The 25,106-nt window shown below is 46.2% G+C and overlaps 1 protein-coding gene across 1 annotated transcript in view; it reads right to left on the bottom strand.

Annotated features, from left to right (window-relative positions):
* Positions 1-25,106, bottom strand: part of LOC147885427 (uncharacterized) — a 382,071-nt gene that overhangs the window by 295,808 nt on the left and 61,157 nt on the right. Inside the window, exons 5-6 of the mRNA XM_087396736.1 lie at positions 11,737-11,850; positions 5,468-5,587 (exon numbers count right to left, since the gene is read on the bottom strand). Of these exons, the coding sequence (XP_087252862.1) occupies positions 5,468-5,587; positions 11,737-11,850 (234 nt within the window). The remainder of the gene's footprint in view (positions 1-5,467; positions 5,588-11,736; positions 11,851-25,106) is intronic.

The following is a 25,106-nucleotide window of genomic DNA, read 5'->3' as shown; positions in this document are numbered from 1 at the left end:
CTTCAAACTCCCTATCTACCTCATTAGGATTCCCTTTCTTTGGTTGTATGTCAAAATTCAGCATCTTCTAGAAGCAAGGGTACTGTGTAAACTGTGTGAATGCACTCATGAAACTTTGCAACTACACCTTGCATAAATCCACATCCTCCTCATCAGTATTGTCAACCTGATGCTCAGGAACATGCTCAGGAACATGCTGGTACTCCTCTCCTGCACCTTGATCATCAATTGGGGTCTGCGGCATCTGCTCCTCCTCTTCCTCTTCTGTAAGAGTCTGCAATCGTTCCGTGTGAGACATATTTACTGAATAGTATGTTGTTTCCTTCGCGTAGTCTGTTGGTTGCACCAAGCCAACCTCAGGCTGACCTCTTGAAGAAGTTAGGTGGGTCCCGGCAATGGGACCACTGAAACCAGCCTTCACAAATTAAAGTCTGGTGAGATCAACTTTAACTATAGCATATACAGTAAATAGCCAAACAATTAATCACCACACCGTAATCATAGGGAGCTAGATTGCTCCTACTCAGAAACAAGGACACCGATTGGCCCCAAGCGCTAGCGCCCCTTGCGGTATTTCTTTAATATTCATATAAAGCCAAGCGGCTGATTACAAGGTCTCCTGAAAGGTGCACCAAAGGAAAACTACCACTTCCCACATAATTCCAATATCCTGCACACCCTGCAATCCCTGCTTAACCTTATATGGCAAATAGGCATCCAATCACTAGGAAATCTTGTAATCTCCCGGCCAACCAAGTGTGCAATAGAACCGCAAAGGTAGCAACTGACTGTGCGCTTCCCGCACCTACACAACCCTGTGCCCAACCCGCCAGACATGGCTGAACAACTGCAGAAAAGCCCCAGACAGCCAAACTTTGGTGCAATCAATCCACCAAGCACTTCTTCTTCTTTTTTTTCAAAGAAAGGAACCTTCTATGAATGCTTGAAAGATTTCATACAAGACAGCAGCCTCGAATGTGCTGAGTATGGAAAAAACTGGAAAAGGCTGAAGGAAAGAAACCGGCCTGTTCTAGAGAAACCCAGCTCACTGCCTAGGGAATCTCTGGAACTGGGGCTAACAGCCAAGTGGGGGGACTATACAGCTAGCGAATCCCTCACGGAGTGAAGATGTAGAAAACACCTGCAAGCCAAGCCTTGCAGAAACAAGCACGCCTCTCAATAGTCACCGTGGATCCTGGAGTCCCACGCTCCCAGGTGGATGGTAGAGTGTAGATGATATCCTGCCAAATGGCAACTAAGGTAGCCGAGGGTGGAACCGGGTGCTCCCATCACAAGAATGCAACGAGCCACCCAAATGTTCCAAGCTGTGATGCTAGCTACCACCTCCCAAACACTATCCTCCCTAGGAGAAGGAGCTAGGCTGTCAAGGGGGACCGCCTCATGGAGTGCAATCCTCTGGATGCTCTGACCCTGTATCCGGTAGGTGGTGAGATCTCTTCAATCTGAAACACATCTCCTCCCTCTGTCAACCAAGCCACCATCCGCATGGTGTAGCCTCTGTGAAGACTCTGCATACGTGTCATGATCCTGAGGGCTCTCATCTAGATCCTCGCTTTACTACAACAGCTCCATAGGCAATGCGGGATAGTCTCCAGGACACCGTCGGAGCAACAATGGCACTGCCCCTCTCCTCGCATCTGCTCCAACCACGGGCTGATGGGCAAGCCTCTGTGGGCTGCCAGCCAGAAGAAGTATGAGATCTTCCTCGGCCGCAAGCTCGACCACAACCGTGTCCATAACTTGGAGTGCACATCCCGGGGCACTCTCTGGGTCCCCCAATGTCTCTCTCTCGAGGGGGTCCACCTCAACGAGTCCATCTAAAGCCTTCTACCAATCCGTGTGGTGTAGTAAAAGAAGGGCACCTCATCCACCGTCTCAGCTAGGCTGCCCCTAGAGGGCCAAAACCACTCCCGTCGATCCCACTAGACCTCCCTCAGGGGTCTACCCTCCCACAGCCAAAGTCGCCATCCAGAGGCGTCCTGCTCTGAGATACTGGGAGGGTCAAACTTCCCACCACTCTGATCATCTGCCAGTGAATCCCATCAAGGCTCCCATCCATCTCAGGGCTACTCTCTCTCAGTGAGTGGCTGAAGTAGGCCTCCAGGTCCTACACGAAAAAAGCCGAGGTGTGTGCTGCCGCGCTGCATCAACATCCTCAAGGGAACACTAGTACGGGAAAACTGCCCCAACCATCTGCTGTCTCTCCAAATGTGAAGTCCTTCCCACTAGGACTCAGGAATGGCTAAGTCAATCTCGCCCATCCGCTGCCCTGCCCCTCGCAGATGTGGTAGGGCATCAAGCCTCGCCTCTGTCTCCATAGGTAGTCTACTCAAACGACCAAAAGACCTTGTTGGACCACCATCCCATTGTGCCCAACCAATGTGAGTCCGATGTTCGAGCATATGTCCCTCTTAATCTCTAACCTTTGGGTGCCACATAAGGGGCTGGCACTCAAACTCCTCTTTGCATCTGGGCGGAGCACGGATGAGACCCCCTGCCAATCTTTGCCAAACCCTATGAAGACTCCTCATCAGGGGGGAGCCCTTCCCTGTAAGGGGGGCCTCTGAGAAGATCCATCTATGTGAAGGCTGCCACTGTCCCCCAGTGCGTGGAGTGTTCCTCAGAAGCCCTCGCTGTAAGAGGAGCTTCCAAGGCTCTGAACCTGGGGTGAGGCCACCAACTTGCCCAGAAGGGCCGTGCTCTGCATCTTTGGATCAATGATACCCAAGCCTCCTAGTGCCTACTGCATGATCACCATCTGCCAAGCTACTCGGGCCCTAGTGTTCCTTGTGCCGTCCGAACCTGCCCAGAGGAAGTTCCGTACCAATCGTCGGAGCTGCCCAATGCATCCTCTGTGAAAGCACCAGTAGGAGGCAATATACTAGGCCGTGGCAAGAAGGACCTGGTTTGCCACTAAGGTGCGATCTGCTAGGCAGAGTTTGGCCGAGCTTCAATAGAGTAGCTTGCGCTGAACACTCTCAAGGACCGGGGCAATCTGTTGCTCTGCTGTGATGTCAACACCCACTTGGCATCCGAGGTATCTCGCTGTCTGGCCCCACAGTATCCATCTGAAGCCAAAGTCACTCCCCCACTCATGGATCCCCTGTGTCTCCTCAAAGCCCGTGAAGAAGCCTATGGATTTCATCCAGTTGATCTGAGCCACCGAGGCCTCACAGTAGATAGCCACGGCACCTCTGACTCTCTCTAGACTCTCTGTGGTGCCCTCAACATATAAGGCCATGTCATCTGCAAACTCTGAGTCAAGGAGCTCCTCCTCCTATCTAATTAGGAGCCTCAACCCTATGAGACCCACCACTTGTGATCTCAGATAGTAGCCGAGAGTCTCCACCACAAACAAGAAGAGGAAGGGAGCTAGTGGGCAGCCCTAACGGACTAAGCAAGAGAAAGAAAAGGCCTTGGCTGTGTGTCCTCCGATAAGCATCTGACTGAAGGAGGGGGAAAGGATAGAAGTGAAAGAAGGAGGGCAAGGAGGGCGGAAGGCGGAGGTTTACGAGGGCAAGAAGGCGAGGAGGGAGAAAATAGGGAATGAGAGGGCAAGGGAGTGAGGAGGAGGCGGGAGAGGGGGGGAGCCAACAGAGGAGAGGAAGAGGATGCGGGGGTGGAAGAGGCGGAGGTGGCCGGGGGGGACGAAGGAGGAGAAAAGGAGGCGGAGATGGAGGTGGAGGGAGCGGGTGGGGTTGGTGGAGATGGAGGTAGAAAAGGGGGAGGAGGAGAAGGAGGTGGTGGAAGCGGGCGGGCTGGCAGGAGTGCAGCAGGCGAAGGGGATGCAGCAGACGGAGGGGGGCAGCAGAGGCGAAAGCGCAAGGGGCGGGTAGGGCAACGAGGCGGGAGCTGAAGGGGCGGCGAAAGCAGGAGAGGTGAGAGTAGACGGGGGGGCGGAAAGGGCGAGGGCGTGCAGAGGGGGAGCAGAGGGAGGCGGACAGGCGAGGCAGCGGGGCAGCCAGGGGGGGCATGGCAGCTCAGCTCCACCAAGTACTTCCAAACAAGTTGCCCTTATTTGTAGCCCTCTTGGCAACTGCCCAACAGTAAAAAGCAACCCTTCTTGGTGAGGAATCAATCTCAAACACAAAAACCAACCAGCAACCAGTCCGGGAACGGCAAAACTAGGTAGAAGCTAGCCTTCCTCTGTCCAAAATCCACAAAAATCAGGTCGCCTGGGCTGGAAAATCCTAGATCCTGCAAATAATAGTTGATTTTGCCTTGGCACATCCCAAAGATAGCTCAGAAAGAGACGCCCAAGCCTAGAAAGCTCCAAAATCAGCAGCAACAATCCAAAAAGCAATCAAAAACAGGTCGAAATCCCTGTAGAAGCTCTTGCTCAGCCAGACAACATCCTGCAGCGCCTGCAACAGCCCCTAGACAGCCCAGAAGCAGCAAAAACAAACTGACCTGGACGCTCTTGGCACAAAAACGAATTTCGTTTTTGAGCTTCTGGCAGCCCTGACAGCCCACCAACAGCCCATAGACAGCCCTGGTAGTCAAAAAATCAGTAAGGCGATGTGAAAGAATAGCCTTGGAGCACTTTTCCAGCCTGTGACTTGCCTCTCCCTGTTCTTTTGTGGTCTAGAAAACAGCCCTCAAAGCAAATTTTAACTTTTTTGCTTGCTTTTTGGCCTCCATCGTGCCAAACAGGTGTCTTGTGCTAGTCCCGTGCCCAAAATAGCAATTTTTTATTGCACCACCCTTTTGGCCCCCTGTTGCACACTTTGGTCCAAGAAATTAATTGCCTAGTAACTGGGCTCACATTCACAATTTCCAAGGGCCCACTAGGAATTTTAATTCCCCAAGTCCCACGCACGTGGCCAGAGTTTAGCGCCCCAAAGGCTCTATGTAATACATCAGAGTGGCTATTGTCCCAACAATAGCCATGCCTATTGGATTGATTAGGGGATCCTAAAGAGCACTAAATCTAAGGGTCATCATCACTAATAGAAAAGGTCCATTGATTTACTTTCCAATGGATTAGCTTAGGCAGAATAAAGGCATTCCAATTTGCGTATGATATTTACAAAGGATGGGCAGCCCTGCTAAGTCAATGTTTTTTTTCTAGAGAAAATAACATTCTATTGGTAAACCCCTTAGTGACAGGGACACCAAGGAAAAAACAACTCCCCAATGAAGGGTACAATATAAAAATACAAGGATATCCCCCTGGCTGGCCACTCTATGGGGGATTACCTCGTACAAAAGGCTGAACTTGTTAAGTGAATGTTGCTTTGTTGGTGTATCAATAAGAAAGAGAAAATTGGTCTACCATTATCAATGAATACTGTTCTACCTACCCTTTAAATGGATTATGACAATAGAATCGTCAAACATAATAGTGCAATTTAGCTGACTCTGTAGTAACTCAGAATCCCACTGCATAAAAATTTTTATAAAAGTTTGTGGATTTTTATCATTTTGACTTAAAGATATTTTAAACCTGTCCTTTCGAAGCTTGAATGCGATGCGTGTTTGATTCAGACTGAATTCTTCCCAGCCAGCTGAATGTTCATATATGGCATAGCTATAGAATCCATTGGTACCACGAAGAAGCACAAACCTGGAAATCAAGACACAAGCAAAAATTACTCCTTCAATCATTAGATCCTAATTCTTACATGAAATCAAGTGATTCTTGTTTCTAATGCTCTACATGATGTGTTTGTTCCTTGAGTGTTGCTCTTGGTCATTTCTTTTATAATTAATAGAAACCAAAAAAAAATTTAATTTCTTGCTCAAGCCCTTAAAAAATATTACAAATGATAGAGATATCCAATTGCAGATCTAGTAGAGTCCCCCTCCCCTTAAAATAAACTTCTGTTAGACAAGTCCCATTTATGCAAGTGTTTGGGGCAAAGATGAGAAGCAGGTTATATGGTTCTTCATTGTTCTAGACAGGGATTGTTTCTCTCTGTCAGTTTTTTTTCCCTCCTAGGTTTATTGTGGAGTTTGGGATGGAGATTACTCTCCCACCTCCGCTGTAATCTGTACTGAGACATCTTGAAAAGATTATATTACTTTTTCTTGCATATAAACTTTTGTGAAGAATGAAATATGTAAGTGGTGTAGGAGAAAAGAGGCACCTCTGTTGTCCGCTCTGACTCCTCAATTTGGGAAGGCCAAAACCACTCGCCAAGATCCCACTAAACCTGGTCTGCACTTCCATAGACATAATTGCCACTGAGAGTGCACCCCCCTGTATGGTGTGGGATCTATCACCCACTCCTGTCTCAAGAAAACAACCACTCTGTATGGTGTGGGATCTATCACCCACTCCTGTCTCAAGAAACCACTCTTATCAGAGTGGTTGGAATGGGTTATAGATCCCACACCATAAAAGGCATGTACTCTCTAATGGCAATTATATCTATGGTGTGGGATCAAGCAACCAACTTCTCTGATCATCTCTAAGGAGAGTAATGGATATGGATGGACTCAATCTCTGTATAGAATCATGGTATTTGAATGGTCAAAAAACTCCTCTCCAAAGATTATACAAGAAGACCTCCATGCTGGAAGAGCCAAAAACAAGGGAATCTGTCTCCTCCCTGAAATTATTATTTTTTCAATTGTTATTAGTCTCTATCCAACAAATGGAAGTGAACTATTTTTATTGATTCGTGTCATAGGCAAGGAACAGAAGAACAACCTCAATATGGGATTCAATAGAAGGGCACATTGTATTTACCGTAACCATCTCCAACCCTAGAAGTCAGCTAAGACCTAGAAGCATTTGAGACAGTAAATCTCTTGCCAACCTAGAACCATTAAAGGATGGGTGACTCTGGCATGAATGAGATAGATGAGGACGCTAGATCCATGACAAATTCTCCTCTTAACTATCAAAATATCAAACTTGATAGTAGCTTCTGTCTCTTCTCTCGATCCTCTTTCTCTCTCTATCCTCAAGTGCATCCAAACATTCTCATCTTATAAGGTGTGTCTTCCACTCTATTTCTTGCTTGACACTTTCTTATTCCTTGTTGGCTTTTTCCCACGGCTTCCATAGGAAGAGCAGGGTATTCTCAGTATGCAGGGTTTCGAGGCTTTTTGTCACCTACAGATATATTGGGGTTGTGGTTTGTAGTATATGTGTAGCTTATGACCTCGAGTCGTATTCCGGTGAGAGACGTAGGCTTAAGTGTGGTAAGCAAACATAGTGCATGCATGTGTAAAAGGAACGTGTATCATCATGGTTGAGGTAATGAAGGCTTTCGTCTTCATTGTGGGTTGCAGGGTTTAGGAGGAGTTTAAGGGTTAGAAGGAGGTTCTAGAGTTTAGAAGGAGGTTCTAGGGTTTAGAAGAGGTTCCAGGGTTAGAAGGAGGTTCCAAGGTTTAGAAGGAGTTCCAAGGTTTAGAAAAAGGTTCCACAGTTTAGAAGAGGTTCCAAGGTTCAAGGTAGAGTACATGGTGGAGAACTCGTCTCCCTTGTAGATCATGGAGGCTAAGGGTTGAGGAACTAAGGGTTTAGGGGGAGCATAGGAGTGGGAGAGAAAGAAGGTGTAAGAGCATGGGGGAAAGAAGAGAGAGGAGGGAGCAGGAGGGAGGAGGAGGAGGAGAACGGAGGAGGAGGAAGGAGGAGGAGGAGGAGGGAGGAGGAGAAGGGAGGAGGAGAGGGAGAGGATGGGTTGCAAGGTTGGAGGAGAGGAAAGAAGGAGTTGCAAGGTTGGAGAAGAGGGGAGGAGGAGTTGTAAGGTTCGGACATGCTTTTGGACGTGGAGTGCAAGGAAGCATGGACACTTGAGACAATTGCTTGGAATACCAAAGTAGAACTCAACACAATGCCCCAAACAGTATGGGCTTCATTCCATTATGGGGTATTTATACAAGTTGGAGAGCTTCTCTCTTTGCATGTAGGAATTGTGAGACATTCTCTCTCTACATGAAGAACTTGCATATAGAAGTTGCATGTAGGAGTTGCATGTAGAACTCGCATGTAGAACATGCATGTAGGTATCGCATGTAGGACTTGCATGTAGGAGTTGCATGTAGAACTCGCATGTAGGAGTTGCATGTAAAACTTGCATGTAGGAATCGCATGTAGAACTTGCACGTAGGAGTTGCAAGCAGAAGTTGCAAGTAGAACCCAAGCATGTACTCCTCTAGTGATGTACTGCTCCAGTCATGTCCTAGTCATGTATCACTCTCGTTTCGTACTGAATGACCGAAGTGTGACCAAATGTGATTGAAGTGTGACCAGATGTGACTAAATTGTAACCAACGTCTATCCATCCTTGACATGTCGCTCCACTGACCAAGATGTGGACAAAGTGTGACCCAGGTGTGACCAAGGTCTAACCATCTTGGCATGTTGCTCTAGTGACATGCGAGGACTAGCTGAGCGAAAACATAGATGAACATACATGAGAACTCAAGCATGAGAGACACAAGAGATCTACCTAACTATAATACACTGCTTTATTTATACATGGTTGCCAAATCAGCATACAAAATTGTGCTGAGACCACTCCCTTAACTACAACATGCAGGAGATGGAACTATGCTGCAGAACTAGGACACTCAAACCTCACTCGTATGTTGGATGGGAGCACTGCTGGAGGCCAAGAGCTGAGTCCTTAAATGAGGAACATTGAGTGACTGAAAAAGGGGGACTGAAGGTCCCTTATATAGGGAGGGAACCAGATAACCTTGGGCCAGCACAACTGACTGGCTGGTCATTTTTGGCCAACCATGCTGCTGGCCCTTGCCTATAAAACCAGGCCCTTTTGGGCCATTTCATAAATTCGGTCATGCCATCCTTGATGTCAATTGCAGCTTCGTGAGCGTCTCTGAAATGCACATAGCTGCTGACTTTTTTCATGTCTTTGCGAATGGACTTTTTCAATCCAGAGATGAACCATGCAATGAGGTACTTGTCATCAGAACAGGGAACACACTTGGCTATCAATGTTTTCTTTCTTCCTTAGTAGGCAATTGGGTTTGGCATTTAACTGGGGTGGAGGCCTCGGCCAAAAAGAAAGAGGAGTAGAAATCCATAGCTATGTTTCTGACTACTAGGGGTTCTATCTGGACAATTCATGAGAGCCTTGAATCTGCCGGGCACCCTCTTTGCCATGTCATTGGCCCATGATAAGGAAGAAGTGCTTATTGCATCTCCCCCCCATCTAAATCCAAAGGCCTACCTAGCATGGTAGCAATATTGTACTCTTTGGCCAAGAAAGTGTTGCTGCTCTACCATACTCTACTCTTTGGTCAAGAAGGTGCTGTTGCTCTTGGCAAGTGAGGCAAGGAGCTATGGTGAGGCCTAGAAAGCCATTTTGGGCAGAGAAGGCCTGGCTGCTCCAAATATCCACAATTTGGTCTAAGACTCTCTCAATAATTTTTGCACCAAGAGGGAAGTAGAACAATCAATGCAACTATCATGATGCTTGTAGTCTCAATTTTGGATTGGTTGTGGGTTTTCCACTATGTGCATGTTGTTATGTTTGTGTGTACTTTGGCTTTTCCACCATGTGTATGTGTTAATGTGTGTTTGTTTCCACACTGTGTATGTGTTATGTGTGTGTGTCGTTTTGTGTGAGTTTTTCCACACTGTGTATGTTTTATGTGTGTGTGTCGTTTGTGTGAGTTTTTATGTTTGTGTCATTTGAGCACATCCTGCTTTGGGATGCTGACTCTATAATGTAAAGACAAAATTCTCACCAAAAAAAAAAAAGAGAGTAAGTTTTTCCACACTGTATATGTGTTATATCAGTTCTTTTGGGCTTCTCTATAGCAATCATTCTATGGTTGTCTACATGCACGGGATCTAGTTATTCTGCCTTCTTGTCATATAATGCCATCTTCTTATGCTTGTAACTGGCTGTCCTTTCTTTTGAGACTGTTTCTTGTAATGTAAACTAACCCCACAGAAAATTTTTAAGGCATGTATGCTTGTTTCCCTCTGTTTGGGTTGTCTAACATTATTGTTTCTTCGGAATTGCTTCATAAGTAATTGTTAGTGCTTTTGGTTGATTGTTGAGAGGGTTATGTGTTTGTGGTTGGTTGGGAATGTGATGTTTCCTCACCATGAAAGGTACCTTACCTCCAGCTATCTCATCATGTGTTATTATAGCCTTAAGGATAGGGTCACTTATAACCTGTCTCCTATGGACATGTTTAGGAATAGACCCACAAGTGCTCAAACCACCTGCAAATGTGACGCTGGTTACTAGCCTTAATCCCCTATTTGTATGGATGCCCATCGGCAGTCCAAGAAAGATGTGATCTTCAAGAGCATCTGGGCCTCCCAGAATGTCTGAGGTCAGGCCAAGAATCGAACTCTGGATACGCTATCTCCCCCTAAATTGATTGCTGATGCCGCTGATGAGCGGGCTCTGATGGACTGAGCGACCTCTAGAACCTACCCAAAGCTTTTCCAATGGCATGAAGAAGCTTAAGGTGTACTATGGTGAGGCCAAGAAACCGAATGGTGAGTATAGTGTAGCTCTGGTCTTTCAATACCAGGTCGAAGTACTGGAGACTGTATGGCATTATGAAAGCCTGCCTTTGTCTCCCGATGGGAAGTCGGATAAGGCCAAGAATTGAAGTGGCAGTATTAAAGTCTAGCTGAAAGAACAAGAAACCTGATGTCCTTGAGGTGGGAGACCTGTTTTGAAGTGAGCACTACAAGGTACCAATCTTAGACTCAGCTCCTGGATGGCTGAGACCCAAAGGCTGTTGCCAATAATTATATGCTTGTACTATGCTGCAATGTACTCTTGTAGGACCATAAGCTCATTGTCCAAAAAAGAGATGACTCTCTTGGCTGGTGGGGGTGGAGGGGGACCAGCCGTAGTCATTACAATGCTCTAGGATGGAAAGATCAACTACTCAAATCACAATTATAATTTTCTGACTCCTGCTGGTGTGTGAAAGATTGTGAATGTGTATTGAGGTGAAAGCGTGTGTGGGCAAGAGAGAGTGTGTGTGGGGAAAGTGTGAAGTGTGTGGAAGAGTGAAGTGTGCGTGAATGTGTGGAAGAGTGAAGTGTGCGTGATGATGAAGAGGGAGGTGAGGTAGTGCGACAGTATGAGTGAGGGCTGAAGGTGCGTGTGTGTGCGTGTCTCTGTAGTAATGAGAAGGGGTGGCAAGAGAAAGGGGTCAGGGTGGAGTGTAGTGGAACAGCTGCGAGGGGGTGGTGGGAGATCACATGGCATCTGTACAGGGTATATGGATGTCTATATGAACGAGAGGGGCAAAAGGATAGGCGGAAAGGCAGAAGGGCTGGGAGCTCCATCTTTAATAGTACAGAAGCCACTAGTGGATCATAAACCTGACCAAAGACATGATTGGTTGAGTCCATATCATCCACCAGGAAACGGTGGTACCATGGGATGAAACAGATCAACTGTGAACCCAAATAGACCTGACTCTGCTTAACCAATGCCCCCTGGTCTTTGGCGAGGTAAGATGAATAAGATACTATTGCTCAGTTGGCAGCTGTTCTTATCATATGGACACCACGAGAAGATATTTATTGTTTTGAGTACCCTCCTTGTTCTCTCCAGTAGATGTATGTAGCCTTTAAAATTATGTTTCACTTACAAAAACCCAAACGAAAAACACACGATAACCCGTGGTCACATGCATAAAGTTTTATGATCTTTCTAGCCAAAACTCAATGTCCATTTAAAATAAAAACAAACTTAAGAAACATTTACATTGAAAGCTTGGTTGAAGTGTACAGACGCACACAAATTTTCTTACCTTTTGTCTATGTTCAATGGCACCATTTTTCTTCCTGGGTTATATAACCTGCGGAATGAAACTTCAACCTTTTCTGTACTTTTATCCACCACGTGATACTCAGTCCCTTCTGGACTGCAAAGAATTCACACGAGTAAGGCATAGAAAGGGACTTCATATTTTTCTTTTTTTCTTTACATAGAGAATCTGTAAAACCACCCGTGACTGTGCAACATGGATTGATCCCCGAATATCAAAATTTTAAGTCCAATACTTGGAAAAAACCTCTATTCATCATATTTATATTGTGAACTATCAAATAATTGATTGAAAACTTTTTAAATCAGTCTAGAAGTAACTGGAAGCACAATTTATATGAGAGCCTGTTTGTTTAATCCTGGAAGAATGCAAATTGTGAGGCTGGGGTAAACGCAGAGGCTTTCTTTGTTAAAATAAAGAAAAAGAAGAGAGTGTATGCCAATGATGCCACTATATATAAGAAAGGACAAGAACTGATAACTTTTTTTCTAAAGCCAATTCCTATCCAGAATTCACCTAGAAGCACATAGGAGAAAATGTGCTGCAGAAGAATTGGATTCATCAAGGATCACTGGAACTAAATATTGTTTTCAGATAGCTTATACAATATCTTGATGTTTTCTCATTAAGTTGTTAGATAAAAATTAGAAATAATAATTCCTCTCTTAGCTCTAACAAGGAAACTTTGGATTCAATCTTCGAACATGCTTCATATATTTAATCCAAGATTGAAGAGAGTCACAATAAAAAATCTCTTACTTGCAGCGTAATGACAGGATAGGTATCACTATACTTTATGAGAGTATGGCCTAAGATTGTGCACATAGACATTAGCTCTGCACTCATGGCTGTGCCTCTCCTTGGCTCTCAGTTGCAATAGAGCCATTGACCACATGCCATCAGGCACGCTGACCACATGTCAACCACATGTCGTCAGGCATTGACCACATGTCAATCATGTGTCGATACATGTCAACCACATGTCAACCACAGGTTCACCCAGAAGTACCATACCCAAGGCCACCATGCATCGACAGATGTCAACCACAGATCAACACATGTCAGCCACATAGGTTCACCCAGGAGTACCATGCCCAAGGTGATCTCATCGAGAGTTGCACACACAGAGGGTGAGCTCTGCACATGGAGCAATTAGGGGCATTAACAGTTGCACATGGCGAAAACTGTACAATGGTTCAGTGGTGCAATGATCCAGCTCACATGCACATGGAGTATTTACACCACCCGGACTAGAAGAGACGGGTGAGTTAGGAAGTCGCCCAAGCCATCGAGAGAGCCAGTGGCGCAACGGCTATCCTCAACAGGTAAGGAGATAGGAGGATCACCAATCCAAAAAAAGGGGGGAGATTCTTAGCGAGGGGAGGGACCCTCCAAGGCACAGGGATGAGGATGTAGGAGAAGGGGAGTATGGGAGAATTCAGAATTCAGCATTAAGCATTCAGCGTTCGGCATTTTAGAGAGAAAGAAAGAAAGAAAGAAAGAAATTTTATTAAAGGTCCACGGAAGGCCATACATGGCCTATGGGACACAAAATCATCCGAAAGGAAAATACATCATCAACGATGCGCCAACTAGGTGGCCTCATCGTAATACAGCTAAGATGCCAAAGATGGCTACAAAAATCCTAGATACAAAATGAAATGAAATAGAGTACCAAAAATGCCTAGATACAAAATGTAAAATATGAAATATGAGGAACATCGTCTTCCCTAAGGGGTCTGTGATCCAAAGAAATGATGGAAGTCATGGCCATCGACCATGCCTCCTGCCATGAGTGTGAAGATCTGGGCAAGTGTCAAGTGGGCTGCTGGCGGTGCCAAGTCTCCATGGAGCAATCTCCTCCGAAAATCTGCCATCATCCTCCGTCGTCTAGAAATAAAGCGACGGGTACGGCCTCTGTGTAAGATCATCCTGCAGTGCTGCCGGATCATGTCATATGTACATCCTCGGGGTGGAACCATCAGTGCTCTCTGGCAAGATGGGCTATCTCTGTGCTCATGGTCCTGCGCCTCGTCCTGCTCCTCATGAATAACCAGGTCTCTGGCAGGGATGCGACGGTGCTCTCTAAGGAATCTCTCTCTGTATCTGGTGATCTCCCTGATGAACAACGCTAAGCAATATTAATCCTCATACTCCATAATCCGAGAGAGAGGTCCAAATCCGTGCCCAAATAAACAGTGAAATCTGCCACAGATCTCATAATATAAAGGGCATCTGCAAACAAAGTGCTCCTCAGTCTCCACCTCCCCCATAGTGCAACAAGGGCATATCCTAGTCTCTCGCCTGGGTCTATGTCCGGTAGCTGTACGACGCATCCTGCCGGCCTCAACGTCTAATCTGTGGGAAGATACCCTGAGCTGGCCCAAGGCAATCCTGAGTGAGTGCGACATATGAACGCCGATATATCCTGGGGATATGATGAAGCCATCCTCTGAAATCCTGAGAAAATGGTCACGATATGTGGCCATCTTCGTAGGAAGCTCCGTGGGATGAACCCAAGTTCGAAACGTGTGTAGCTGCCACAAATCCGCCTTGATAACCTGGCTGAGCTCATGTCGAGTGAGAGGGAGGCGAGGGGCATCTATGCTGTATCGAAATGGTGGCAGCCTATCCATATCCAAGCCCAGCGAGGTGAGCCATGTGGAGAGTGTGTGGTACCAACAAAAAGTATGACCTCTCTCCGCTAACATCTGCGAGGATATCAGTGCTAGCCACGGTAATCGTGCTTTGCCTGCTGCTGAGTCTCCGAGCGCCCTGATCCTATGCAAGTATGTAACTGACTGAAATGCTGCATCTAGCGCTAGGGGTGTAGCTCCGAACTCTGCGAACGTAATCTGATGCGGTATCGTGGGCTTCGCTCTGATCAATCTGGAGAACATGATGATTTGTAACCTCTCTACTCGTCACCAATCTGCAACACTGAGATCTCCTGCCCAAAAGGGGCTAGCATACATGGTTGCAGGCCTCACCAGTGTATCGAAAAGTAAGGACTTCGTGTCGGGATGCTGAAAATGTGACTGTGCACACTGCCTCTCGAGAAGAGCCAAGGCGGCATACCCTCTACTGATCCTATTTCGTGCTGCATGCGTCATGGTGAAGACTGGACCTCTAAATGTGGCACCCAAATATGTATACTCCCTGACTAGCTCCACCTCCTGCCCATCAAATGTGAAAGAGAACTCGCCTCTCCTATAAACCTGGTATGATGTGTTGAAGACCATGACTTTGGTCTTCCCAAGGTTTACAGACAACCCTCTGTCCTGACAAAAGCTGTGGAGTGCATGGAGATGTGCCTGTAAACCCTGCTGGGAGGAAGAAATAAGAACCACGTCATCTGTATAGAGGAGAATCGGTATCGTGGATCCTGCCAGTAAAGAACCTGTACCACCCATCGTCTGTATGTACATCTCTAACTCATCGATATAGAGACCAAAGAGTGTCGGAGACAAAGGACACCCCTGCTTCACCCCTATCGTACTGCGTACTTCCCCCGACAGCCCCGCCCGTGTCCTGACTCTACCTGTGACTCTCTCATGCAAGGCCATGATCGCCCATTGAATCTCCCCACTGAATCCCAAGTGACGAAGTCGCTGGAAGAGTCTGAAACGCGGCACAGTGTCAAATGCCTTTCTGAAGTCCACGAAGCAACAATAGAGCCGTTGCTTACGTGACTTCGCCTCCTCAATCAAAGCCCTGAGTGTGAAGATATGATCTAGAGTCGAGTGCTCTGCACGAAATCTTGCCTACCCTCTAGCTCTCATGCATGTCGCCTCGGCATGGTCATTTATATGTCCTTCTAGAATGGTCGCATAAATCTTGGCCATGACATGGCCAATCATAATGGTCCTGTAGTTCGACGCCTCCAAAGGATCCCCCGACTTGTGTATGGGTACTATAGTATTTTCTAGCCAACTAGGTGGAAGACCTGTACAAATGGACTCGTTAAAAAGACGGGAGAGGACTGTAGCTAAGGCATCAATCCCATGGATTACATACTCCGCTTGCAATCCATCATGGTCCTTAGCTCTCCCAGTCTTCAAACGATGAGCTGCTGCTCGGACACTATTGGATGAGAATAAGGCAGAGGAGGTGGGTCTAGGCACATGGGATAAGTCGATCTGTGGCTGGTCTGGAATATCATATAAAGTGGAAGTATAGGCAAGCCAAACCTACGGGTCTGTAAGAGGAGTTTGAGATTTCAAGCGAAGGAATTTCTTCCAGAATTCCTTGGAATCACAGCTGAAAAGTAAACTTCTCAGCTCCTCCTCATTCCGGGCTAGAAATTGGCGCTTTTTGCGTCGCACCAAACGCTTGTAACTCTTCTTGGTCTCAATGAGGAGGGGAGACTTCTCCTGTGTCTCAAGGCGAAGCTTCCTGCGGAGTTCTTTACACTCCTCATCATACCATTCATTACAAGGCACAAGACCGACTGGTGGAGGACTGGATGTGTGGCAAGTGAGAGAGAGAGTGAGGAGAGATAGAGGCTGGAGCTACGAGCTCGCCGAGGGGAGAGTGTGTGGAGAAGATAGGGGCTTGAGCTATGAACTCGCCTGTTGGACCTCTTTGTCCACTATTGGGATAGACCTGTGTATTCTGGCTCTTGTGACCTGTGACTTGTGTGTGATGTTGTTTCAGATATATACTTCGGCAAACTTGGTCACTCTCTCATTCTTTATGTTTCCTTAGTATACAGGGGTTGTTCATTGGTGCATGATGACTATCTCTTCTTGCGCTCATGTTGTGGATTTCTCATGTAACCACCATCATCTGGCATAGTGCACTCTTTCGGTGCAATTCACTGCAATACAGCCTACGACACCCGCACATCACTGCACCATGCGATCCACTGCATTAGAGCTTACAACACCCATGCTTCTCACACCAGTGGCCTTTGACCTCCGGTAACACCTCCGGAAGGGAACCCCCCCCCCCCCCGACAGTTTATGGCGATCACAGTGGGACACTGCTAGTGTTGAGTAGCAAGAGGGAAGTGGAGTTCTAGGGTCCAAGAGGAGAGAGTTCTTATACAAGAAGTTCTGATACCCTAGAAGGAGCTAGTGAGAGAACTAGAAGGTATTTGAGGAGAGTGGAGAGGAGACTTCCGGCCGACCAAACCTGATACAAAAAGCATTACGCAAGACATAAGTTCTACTATTTCATCTGCTATGCATAACCCTGGTCCTTCGAGTCTAGTTTCTACATCCGTGATACCCGTGGGTTCACCTTTTACTCAGGTTATGTCCCTACCCTCTATGCTGCAATTTCCATTATCTCTACCCTTTCCTACTGCTACTTATCCATCATACATGGCTTCGACCCCTTCCTTCTGTAAAGAATGAGGGAGAGAGATAGGAGACTCAAGTTCAACTTTCTTCAACACACTCAAAAGAGAGAGGACACAAGGTTGGAGGGTGAAGCCTTTCTTCACTTTTGCACACAACAACAATACAATAGAAGAGGGAAATACCCTATATGTCAAAACCTAGAATACGTGGTTCATATGTGAACCCAAACCAAAAACATACGTGGTAGTCTAACTACACCACGAGTACAACTAACATCGTGGTAGTCTAACTACACCACGAGTACAACTAACATAGGCGGTGACATAAATGATAGTCATTCAGGAGATATATCGGGGGTAGAGCTTGATATCTCAACACTCCCCCTCAAGCTCAAATCCATCTCACGTACACCAAGCAAGCTCCTAAATCTGCGAAGCTTCTCGGTACCCAATGCCTTCGTAAAAATATCAGCCACCTGCTCCTCAGTGCTGACATAGACAAGATCAATCTCACCAGCTAGAACCTTCTCTCTCACAAAGTGATAATGCACCTCAATGTGCTTCGTTCTAGCATGATAAACTGGGTTATTAGCAAGCATGATGCTGCTAATGTTGTCACAATGAATGACAACTGCTGCATGAACTGACTGTCCCATATCTGCAAGTAGCTTCCGTAACCAAGCTACCTCACATGCAGCCATTGCTGCACCCCTGTACTCAGCCTCTGTGCTCGACAAGGCAACTGTTGGCTGCTTCTTGCTGCTCCAACTGATGGCAGCACTCCCAAGGGAAAACATAAAACCACTAGTAGATCTCCTGTCTGAGACACTACCAGCCCAGTCAGCATCTGTGTATCCATGTACCTGTAATGCACACCCAGCTTCATAAAACAGTCCATAATGCAATGTGGACTTCACATACCGCAGTATGCGTCTAGCCGCATCCAAATGTGGCTTCCTCGGTGCCTGCATAAACTGACTCACCAGCCCCACAGCATAGCTCAAATCTGGTCTGGTTATAGTCATGTAAATCAAGCTGCCTACTATGCGCCTGTACATAGTAATATCTTCAAGAAGCTCACCTGTCTCTGCATTGAGCTTCACATTCTGCTCCAATGGAACAGAGATAGGCTTACAGCCTGTCATCCCATATTTGGACAGCATGTCCAAACCGTATTGCCTTTGCAACAGCCATATCCCACTCGGGGATCTAATAACCTCAATGCCCAAGAAGTAACGCAGCTCTCCCAAATCCTTCATCTCAAATTTCTGCTTCAACAGCAGCTTCACTTCATTAATGTCTGCATCACTATCACCTGTAATAATCAAGTCATCAACATAGATGACTATAAGCACAATCCCTCTGTTTGTCCTTTTCACATAAAGTGAAAAATCTGAATTGGAAATCTGAAATCCAATAGTGACAAGATATTGCCCTATCTTGTCTGACCATGCCCTCGGCGCCTGTTTTAAGCCATACAAGGCTTTGCGCAACCTGCATACAAAATCGGGGTGTGCATTATCCTCATAACCTTCTGGCTGCATCATATAAACCTCTTCCTGCAAATCACCATGCAAGAAGGCATTTTTCACATCCATCTGATGCAAAGACCATCCCTTTGCAGCAGCCATAGCAATTACTGCTCTCACGGTTGCCATCCTTGCAACTGGGCTGAAAGTTTCCTCATAGTCAATTCCATATGTATGCGCAAAACCTTTGGCAACCAATCTTGCCTTGTACCTGCTAACAGACCCATCAGCATTGTGCTTTACTTTGTAAACCCACTTGCAGCCAATAGCCTTCTTATCATGAGGCAAAGGCATCAAATCCCAAGTGTGGTTTGCATCCAAGGCAGCCATTTCTTCATCCATAGCTGCTTCCCAATTTTTATGCCCTGCTGCATCCTTAAAACATGTGGGCTCTGGCTCCTCTAGAACCTTGACCATATAAGCATAGTGATGTGCTGTATACCCATCATATCTCAGCCTATCAACTGGATACTTAATACGAGTGGACCTCCGTACAACTGGATCAGTTGCAGGAGTCTTTAAATCATGCCTGCTTTTCCTTGCACCAGGTGTAACAACAGAAGGGATCCCAAGTTCCTCATCAAGGCTCATTTCAGAGCCACTTGACTCTCCATCAACATGAGAGCTACCAGCAGACACATCAAACACTGGAGCATGGTCCACTTTTTCTTTTCCCTTATGTGATACCTGCACAACACTATCAGGACTGCCATGTGACGATTCACTAGATCTCAATCTCCCTGTCCATGCATTAGATCCACTAGTAGAGGACTCTCTGGGTCCACTCAAGGCTTGAGATTGCTGCTCTGCATTTATTGCAGCATTCCCATTTCCTGCATCTGCATCTCCTACCATAACAGTTGGTGCATACCAGCTGCTCATTTCATCAAAAACATCTCTGCTCACTTGCATTTTGCGGGTGGAAGGGTTATAACAGCGATACCCTTTCTGGTGCTGAGCATATCCAATAAAGATGCATTTTTCTGCCTTTGGATCCAGCTTGGTTCTCTTCTCATCAGGAACATGAACATACGCTATGCAACCAAATACCTTCAAGTGAGAAATATCTGGTTTTTGGCCTGTATACATTTCTTCAGGCGTCATGCCATGGACAGCTGTAGTGGGAGTTCTGTTCATAATATAAACAGCAGTTGCTACTGCTTCAGCCCAAAAATAATCAGGCATGTTTTTCTCATTTAGGATCGCCCGTCCTACTTCTGCAATATGCCTGTTCTTCCTTTCTGCAACCCCATTCTGCTGAGGGGTAGACCTGCATCAGTACTTCCTTTGAATTCCCTGTTCTTTCAGATATTCACAAAATTCTTCTGAAAAGTACTCTCCCCCTCCATCAGATCTTAGCACTTTAATATGCACACCTTTCTCTTTTTCAACCATGGCCTTAAAAGCCTTGAAATGGCTGAACACTTCACTTTTGTGCTTCATAAAATAAATCCACACCTTCCTAGTGTAGTCATCAATAAACGTCACATAATAATGGCATCCACCAATAGAAGCAGCTTTGGTTGTCCAAACATCTGAATGGATCACTTCCAAAGGTCTTCTGCTCACCTTAGCATTTTTGGGAAATGCATGTCTGGCCTGCTTACCCATTTGGCATGCTTCACATACCTTTTGCATTCCCTCAACTCTGAATTTAGGCAAACCTGCAACAATGTTTTTCGTTTGCATAGATTTCAGCCTTTGTATATTCACATGCCCAATGCGCTTGTGCCATATCTCAATATCTGCAATGACACCTCTCCCATGCGCAACATAGCAGCTTTCACCTCAGGCATATCAACATCCAAGGTGAACATTCTTCCATTTTTGTTGCCTTTCGCAACCAAGCGGCACTTATTTTTCAAGTCCTCAACAAAGCATCCATCAGGATTAAATCTAACCTGCAGACCTTGCTCAACCATCTGGCCAACTGAAACCAGGTTCTTAGTGATTTTTGGAACATGAAGCACATCTGCCAAGTACTTCGTTTTGCCATCCTGCATAGCCAATGGCACTTTACCAACCTGCGTAATTGGGTGCGCAGTATCATCACCTGTTTCAACATAACCTGGCTTATCCAAATTTCTAACATCATGAAACCACTCACCATGACTGGTCATGTGGTTAGAGGCACCTGAATCAACATACCAAACATCATTGCAAGCTGCAGCATCTCCTGACATGGAGTTAACCATATGCTGCATCACAAAAAGATGCTCATTTCTGTCGTCACCATGCCCACTTGATGATGCATAGTTGCTTTGCTGCAACTTCCCACTTTTGATGTCATTCTGTTTTTTATAGCATGTATTCTCCTTGTGTCCAGGCTTTCCACAATAATAGCATTCTGTGCTGCTATTTACTTGCTGGTTCCTTTGCCATGAACCACGGCCTCTTTGGCTCCCCCTGCCTCTAGAACTACCACGTCCTCCTCCATAGGACTGGTTTTCCTGTTGTTGCTGTTGGTTCTGATTTCCTGTACGGCCACCAAAACGGCCTCTTCCTCTACCCCTGCCTCTACCTGTATTCGAGTAGAAAGCAGTCTCTTGAGAAGTTGAGGTGGCTGAACCACCATTCCTTTGCTCTTCACTCAGCAAGAGAGCAATAAGTTCCTGAAAATCAGGAAATGTTTCACGGACTCCAATGGATGTCCGAAACTGTGCATAATCTTTCCCAAGACCATTCAAGGTCACGGACACTAAGTCCTCATCATCAACAGGTGCTCCAATGGAGGCAAGAGAATCTGCAAGGCCTTTCACCTTCAAGGAATACTCATTTATATTCAGATTTTTCCTTTGCACATTGTGCAACTCTTGCTTTAGCTGCATCTTTCGTGCCTTGGTATTTGTGCTATACAGCTTCACCAATGTATCCCATGCCTCCTTAGGCGTCTCTACATCCTGTATATGCACAATCATAGAATCTGAAATGCTAACAGACAGCCAATACAAGCATTTTCTGGCTTTTTCATGCCATTCTTTATAGGCCTTCAATTCAGCAGGAGTGGGAGTAGCACCCAAAACTGGTTCTGTAGTTTCACCACTGATGTAATCCCAAACTCCCTTTCCCATGAGGAAGTTTGTCATCCTGAACTTCCATGCTTGGAAGTTGTTCTTGTCAAGCTTCTCACTGACAATGGTAGACAGATTCTCAGACATTTTACAAATCATGAATTGCAACAGCAACCTGTAAACACAGCAAATGCCTCACAAGGGCAAATAGCAAAACTTCTGCAAAAAGCCTCACAGGGGCAGATCTGCAACACTGACGAAAGTGGTATTTCACCACACAGTCACTTCCTAGTGACGATTTTGCATCAACAGGCAACAGGCATGAATCTGCAACTCCCAATATCTCTGCACACAGGCATACGATGCAATTTCTGTGGCACCTTTCCACCGACTGGCCGCGCACAGTGGTTGCACAGCAAAAACAGGGCCTTTTTCTGAGTGCCTGCGAAGAACTTCCGCCTTCAAAACGGGCCCCGAAACGGCCTCAAATCAAAAAAATAAAGTCACCAAGGGCCTCGCCCTCTCCCGCAGCATATACTGCGCTCTCGCCACACCGCGAAGGGCCTCTCAATCTGAAGCAGTGCACTCCTGCACTTCTGGCTGTGCTACCTGCAGAGATTTGCTCCCAAACTCGAAATAGGAAAGCAACACTGGTCCTCTTACCAGGACACCACAAACTTGGCTTGCTTTCTTGAGCTCCTTACCACGAACAAGGCTCTGATACCATGTAAAGAATGAGGGAGAGAGATAGGAGACTCAAGTTCAACTTTCTTCAACACACTCAAAAGAGAGAGGACACAAGGTTGGAGGGTGAAGCCTTTCTTCACTTTTGCACACAACAACAATACAATAGAAGAGGGAAATACCCTATATGTCAAAACCTAGAATACGTGGTTCATATGTGAACCCAAACCAAAAACATACGTGGTAGTCTAACTACACCACGAGTACAACTAACATAGGCGGTGACATAAATGATAGTCATTCAGGAGATATATCGGGGGTAGAGCTTGATATCTCAACACCTTCTCCTTCCCAACTGCCTTTGCATCCTCATTGAACCCCACTTTCCCTATGTCTTCTCCATCTACTTTTGCAACAGTAGTTTCTGCAGCATATGCAGTACCATCTATCTCCACTATGGCTACATCGGTAGTAGCTTCACCAGTGTGGTCTCCTGCATGATGTGTTGTATCATTGGCCGCTCCACCATATGTCTCCATGGTACCCACATTGAGTACCGATCATTCCGGAGGCTCTTCCACCCGCTTCAGCTTCTGGAGTGGATACAGTGGTCCTCATCCATGTGTACATCTCAAAGATACTTTCCCCAGGATTCATGGTGTCAGTGGACAACTCCTGGACAATCATATGTTCAAACTTTTCCAATTTGAAAGTCTGTAAAAACTCCTCCCTTAAAGCTGTCCAAGTTTTTTTTTTCCCCCAAGAAAGAGACTTCTATTAAGTAAGAGAAAAAACCTGCGAGAGCAAGCTCAAAGTGGAATACATCATAAAACCATGAGGATAAATAAACCCCCTCAAAATGAGGTGGAAAATGACCATGACCGAGGCTAAGGCTGAAAGTGCCACCTCAACCCTATAAGAGTCTTAGAGAAGGAAGGAGAATCCTTCCATTCCCTAAAGAAAGAAGCCCTCCTAGCTGAGGCTGCACGAGAGTCTCCCTGCATACTCGTCCATATGGCCATCAAGGTATGGATGGTGTCAATCCAAACTAGCCAATGTGTGCGAGGGATGAACTCGAGTTCCCTCCAATGCCTCTGTGCATCTGGCTCTCCAGATATGCCAGGCTGCTATGCGCGCTAGAATCTCCCAAGAGGTATCCACAAAGGCATGTACAGCTGCAAAAGGAAGGTGTGGTATCACATCCAAAGAACACGACTCAACCTGATGATGTCGAATCAAAATGGCCCAAGAAGAGTCAAGTCTCTCATAGATACCTGAGGCCCCGTAAAAGAAAGCCAAGCCACTGAGCCCCATGTCATAAAGAATGGGGAGTGGGCAAAGTGACTGAAAATCTTGGCTACCCCCATCCAAATCATCCTCTCCTGTCTGCAATCCCATAAGCAATGCTGAATCGTCTCCAAAGCAGAGAGGCAACGAGGGCAAGTAGGGTCAGCTCCGAACCTGGATCTCCAAAGGTTCACTGCAATCCCACCATGGATAGAAAGCCAAAAGAAAAGAGTGATCTTTCTATTCCTGTGGGATTTCCAGAGTCTCTTCCAGAAGCACCTCTGCAAATCCGTAGTGATATCAAATGCCTCCCAATGAGGAACTCTGGAAGGTCTCCAACCTCTACTACTGAGCTGGAATCTCCTGGCATTATTGACCGTGTAACGAAAGAAGGGGATGCTCTTCTCTCGGTGCCCTGCATCAATCCACTCCCACTCTCTAGGGTCCCACTGCAAATACCTAATGGGAACTCCCCTGTAGAGCCCAAGTCTCCAAGATTTGGTGGAGAGAAGCCAGGGGTCTGGGCTTTGAAAATGGTCAGTGGAAAATTGGCTATACCATACATCAATTGCATCCTCCAATGACGAGGAAAAGATGTGTAGAAAGGCATGCTCATTCTCCACACCTTTGGCTTTGCATGCCGTGAGAAATTTCCTCACATGAGTTTCTGCATCCTCATGTAGGTGACCTTTGAACTTCTAAGTCTTCACATGGACCTTGTTGAGTAACTGAAGTAGTCTGCCTTTTTCTCTAGGACTGAGGCGGCGAAGATGTCTGTGCCACCAAATGATGTTGTCACGAAGGGGTGGTTTTTGAAAGTATTACCCCCTACCATTGCTATAAGGCTGGTTGACACACATCATCAACTATGACCACCCAGCTCCCCACCAAAGAGGAGGGATCATCCGCATGGCAACAACTCAAGGAGTTAGAAGAAATCAAATAAGGTCTAAAGGATAGAATAAAGGTGTATGGTCAGTTGTTCTTTGAGGCCCAGATTAGAAGTGGTCTTTGGTGCACAAAATGCTAGGGTTCTAACCATGGTCACTGGGAGTGTCCCTCCAAGTGTAATGTACCTACCTCTTCCTCATTTTGTACATTTTGTGAGACCCATCGACATGATGCCTCTGAGTGTAGGTATCTCAAATAATTAAGGAAGCTTCTTCGAGATTATTCTTTGGGGGAACCTCTAGTTGCTACAGTCAACAGAGCTGCACCAATAACTTCTAGCCAAGCACCCGTACCTCCTGCTCCTGGTCTTGGAAAAGCATATGAGCCACCTTCTCCTCCTATCATTCCGCCTCCATTACTTCCGTCTCCTCCTTTACTCCAAGCTCCTGCACCCAATCCAGTTGGTGGCCCATATTTCTATCCTTAGCCTTACTATGCACCATACCAACCACTATGTCAAGAGGTGGATATGGATCGACATGGTCGACGGGGTGGTTTCCAAGGTGGACGTGGAAGTGCAGGCAAAGGTAGATTCTGCTGTCAGAAGCTTTTCTGACTATGTTTCGATTCTGTTCTGTCCTCCAG

The sequence above is a fragment of the Dipteris shenzhenensis genome, chromosome 25, assembly GCF_047967505.1.
Source record: "Dipteris shenzhenensis isolate YYH24624 ecotype China chromosome 25, Dip_SZ_1.0, whole genome shotgun sequence".
NCBI classification, from domain to species: Eukaryota; Viridiplantae; Streptophyta; class Polypodiopsida; order Gleicheniales; family Dipteridaceae; genus Dipteris; species Dipteris shenzhenensis.
This window is presented reverse-complemented; position numbering and strand designations above follow the sequence as displayed.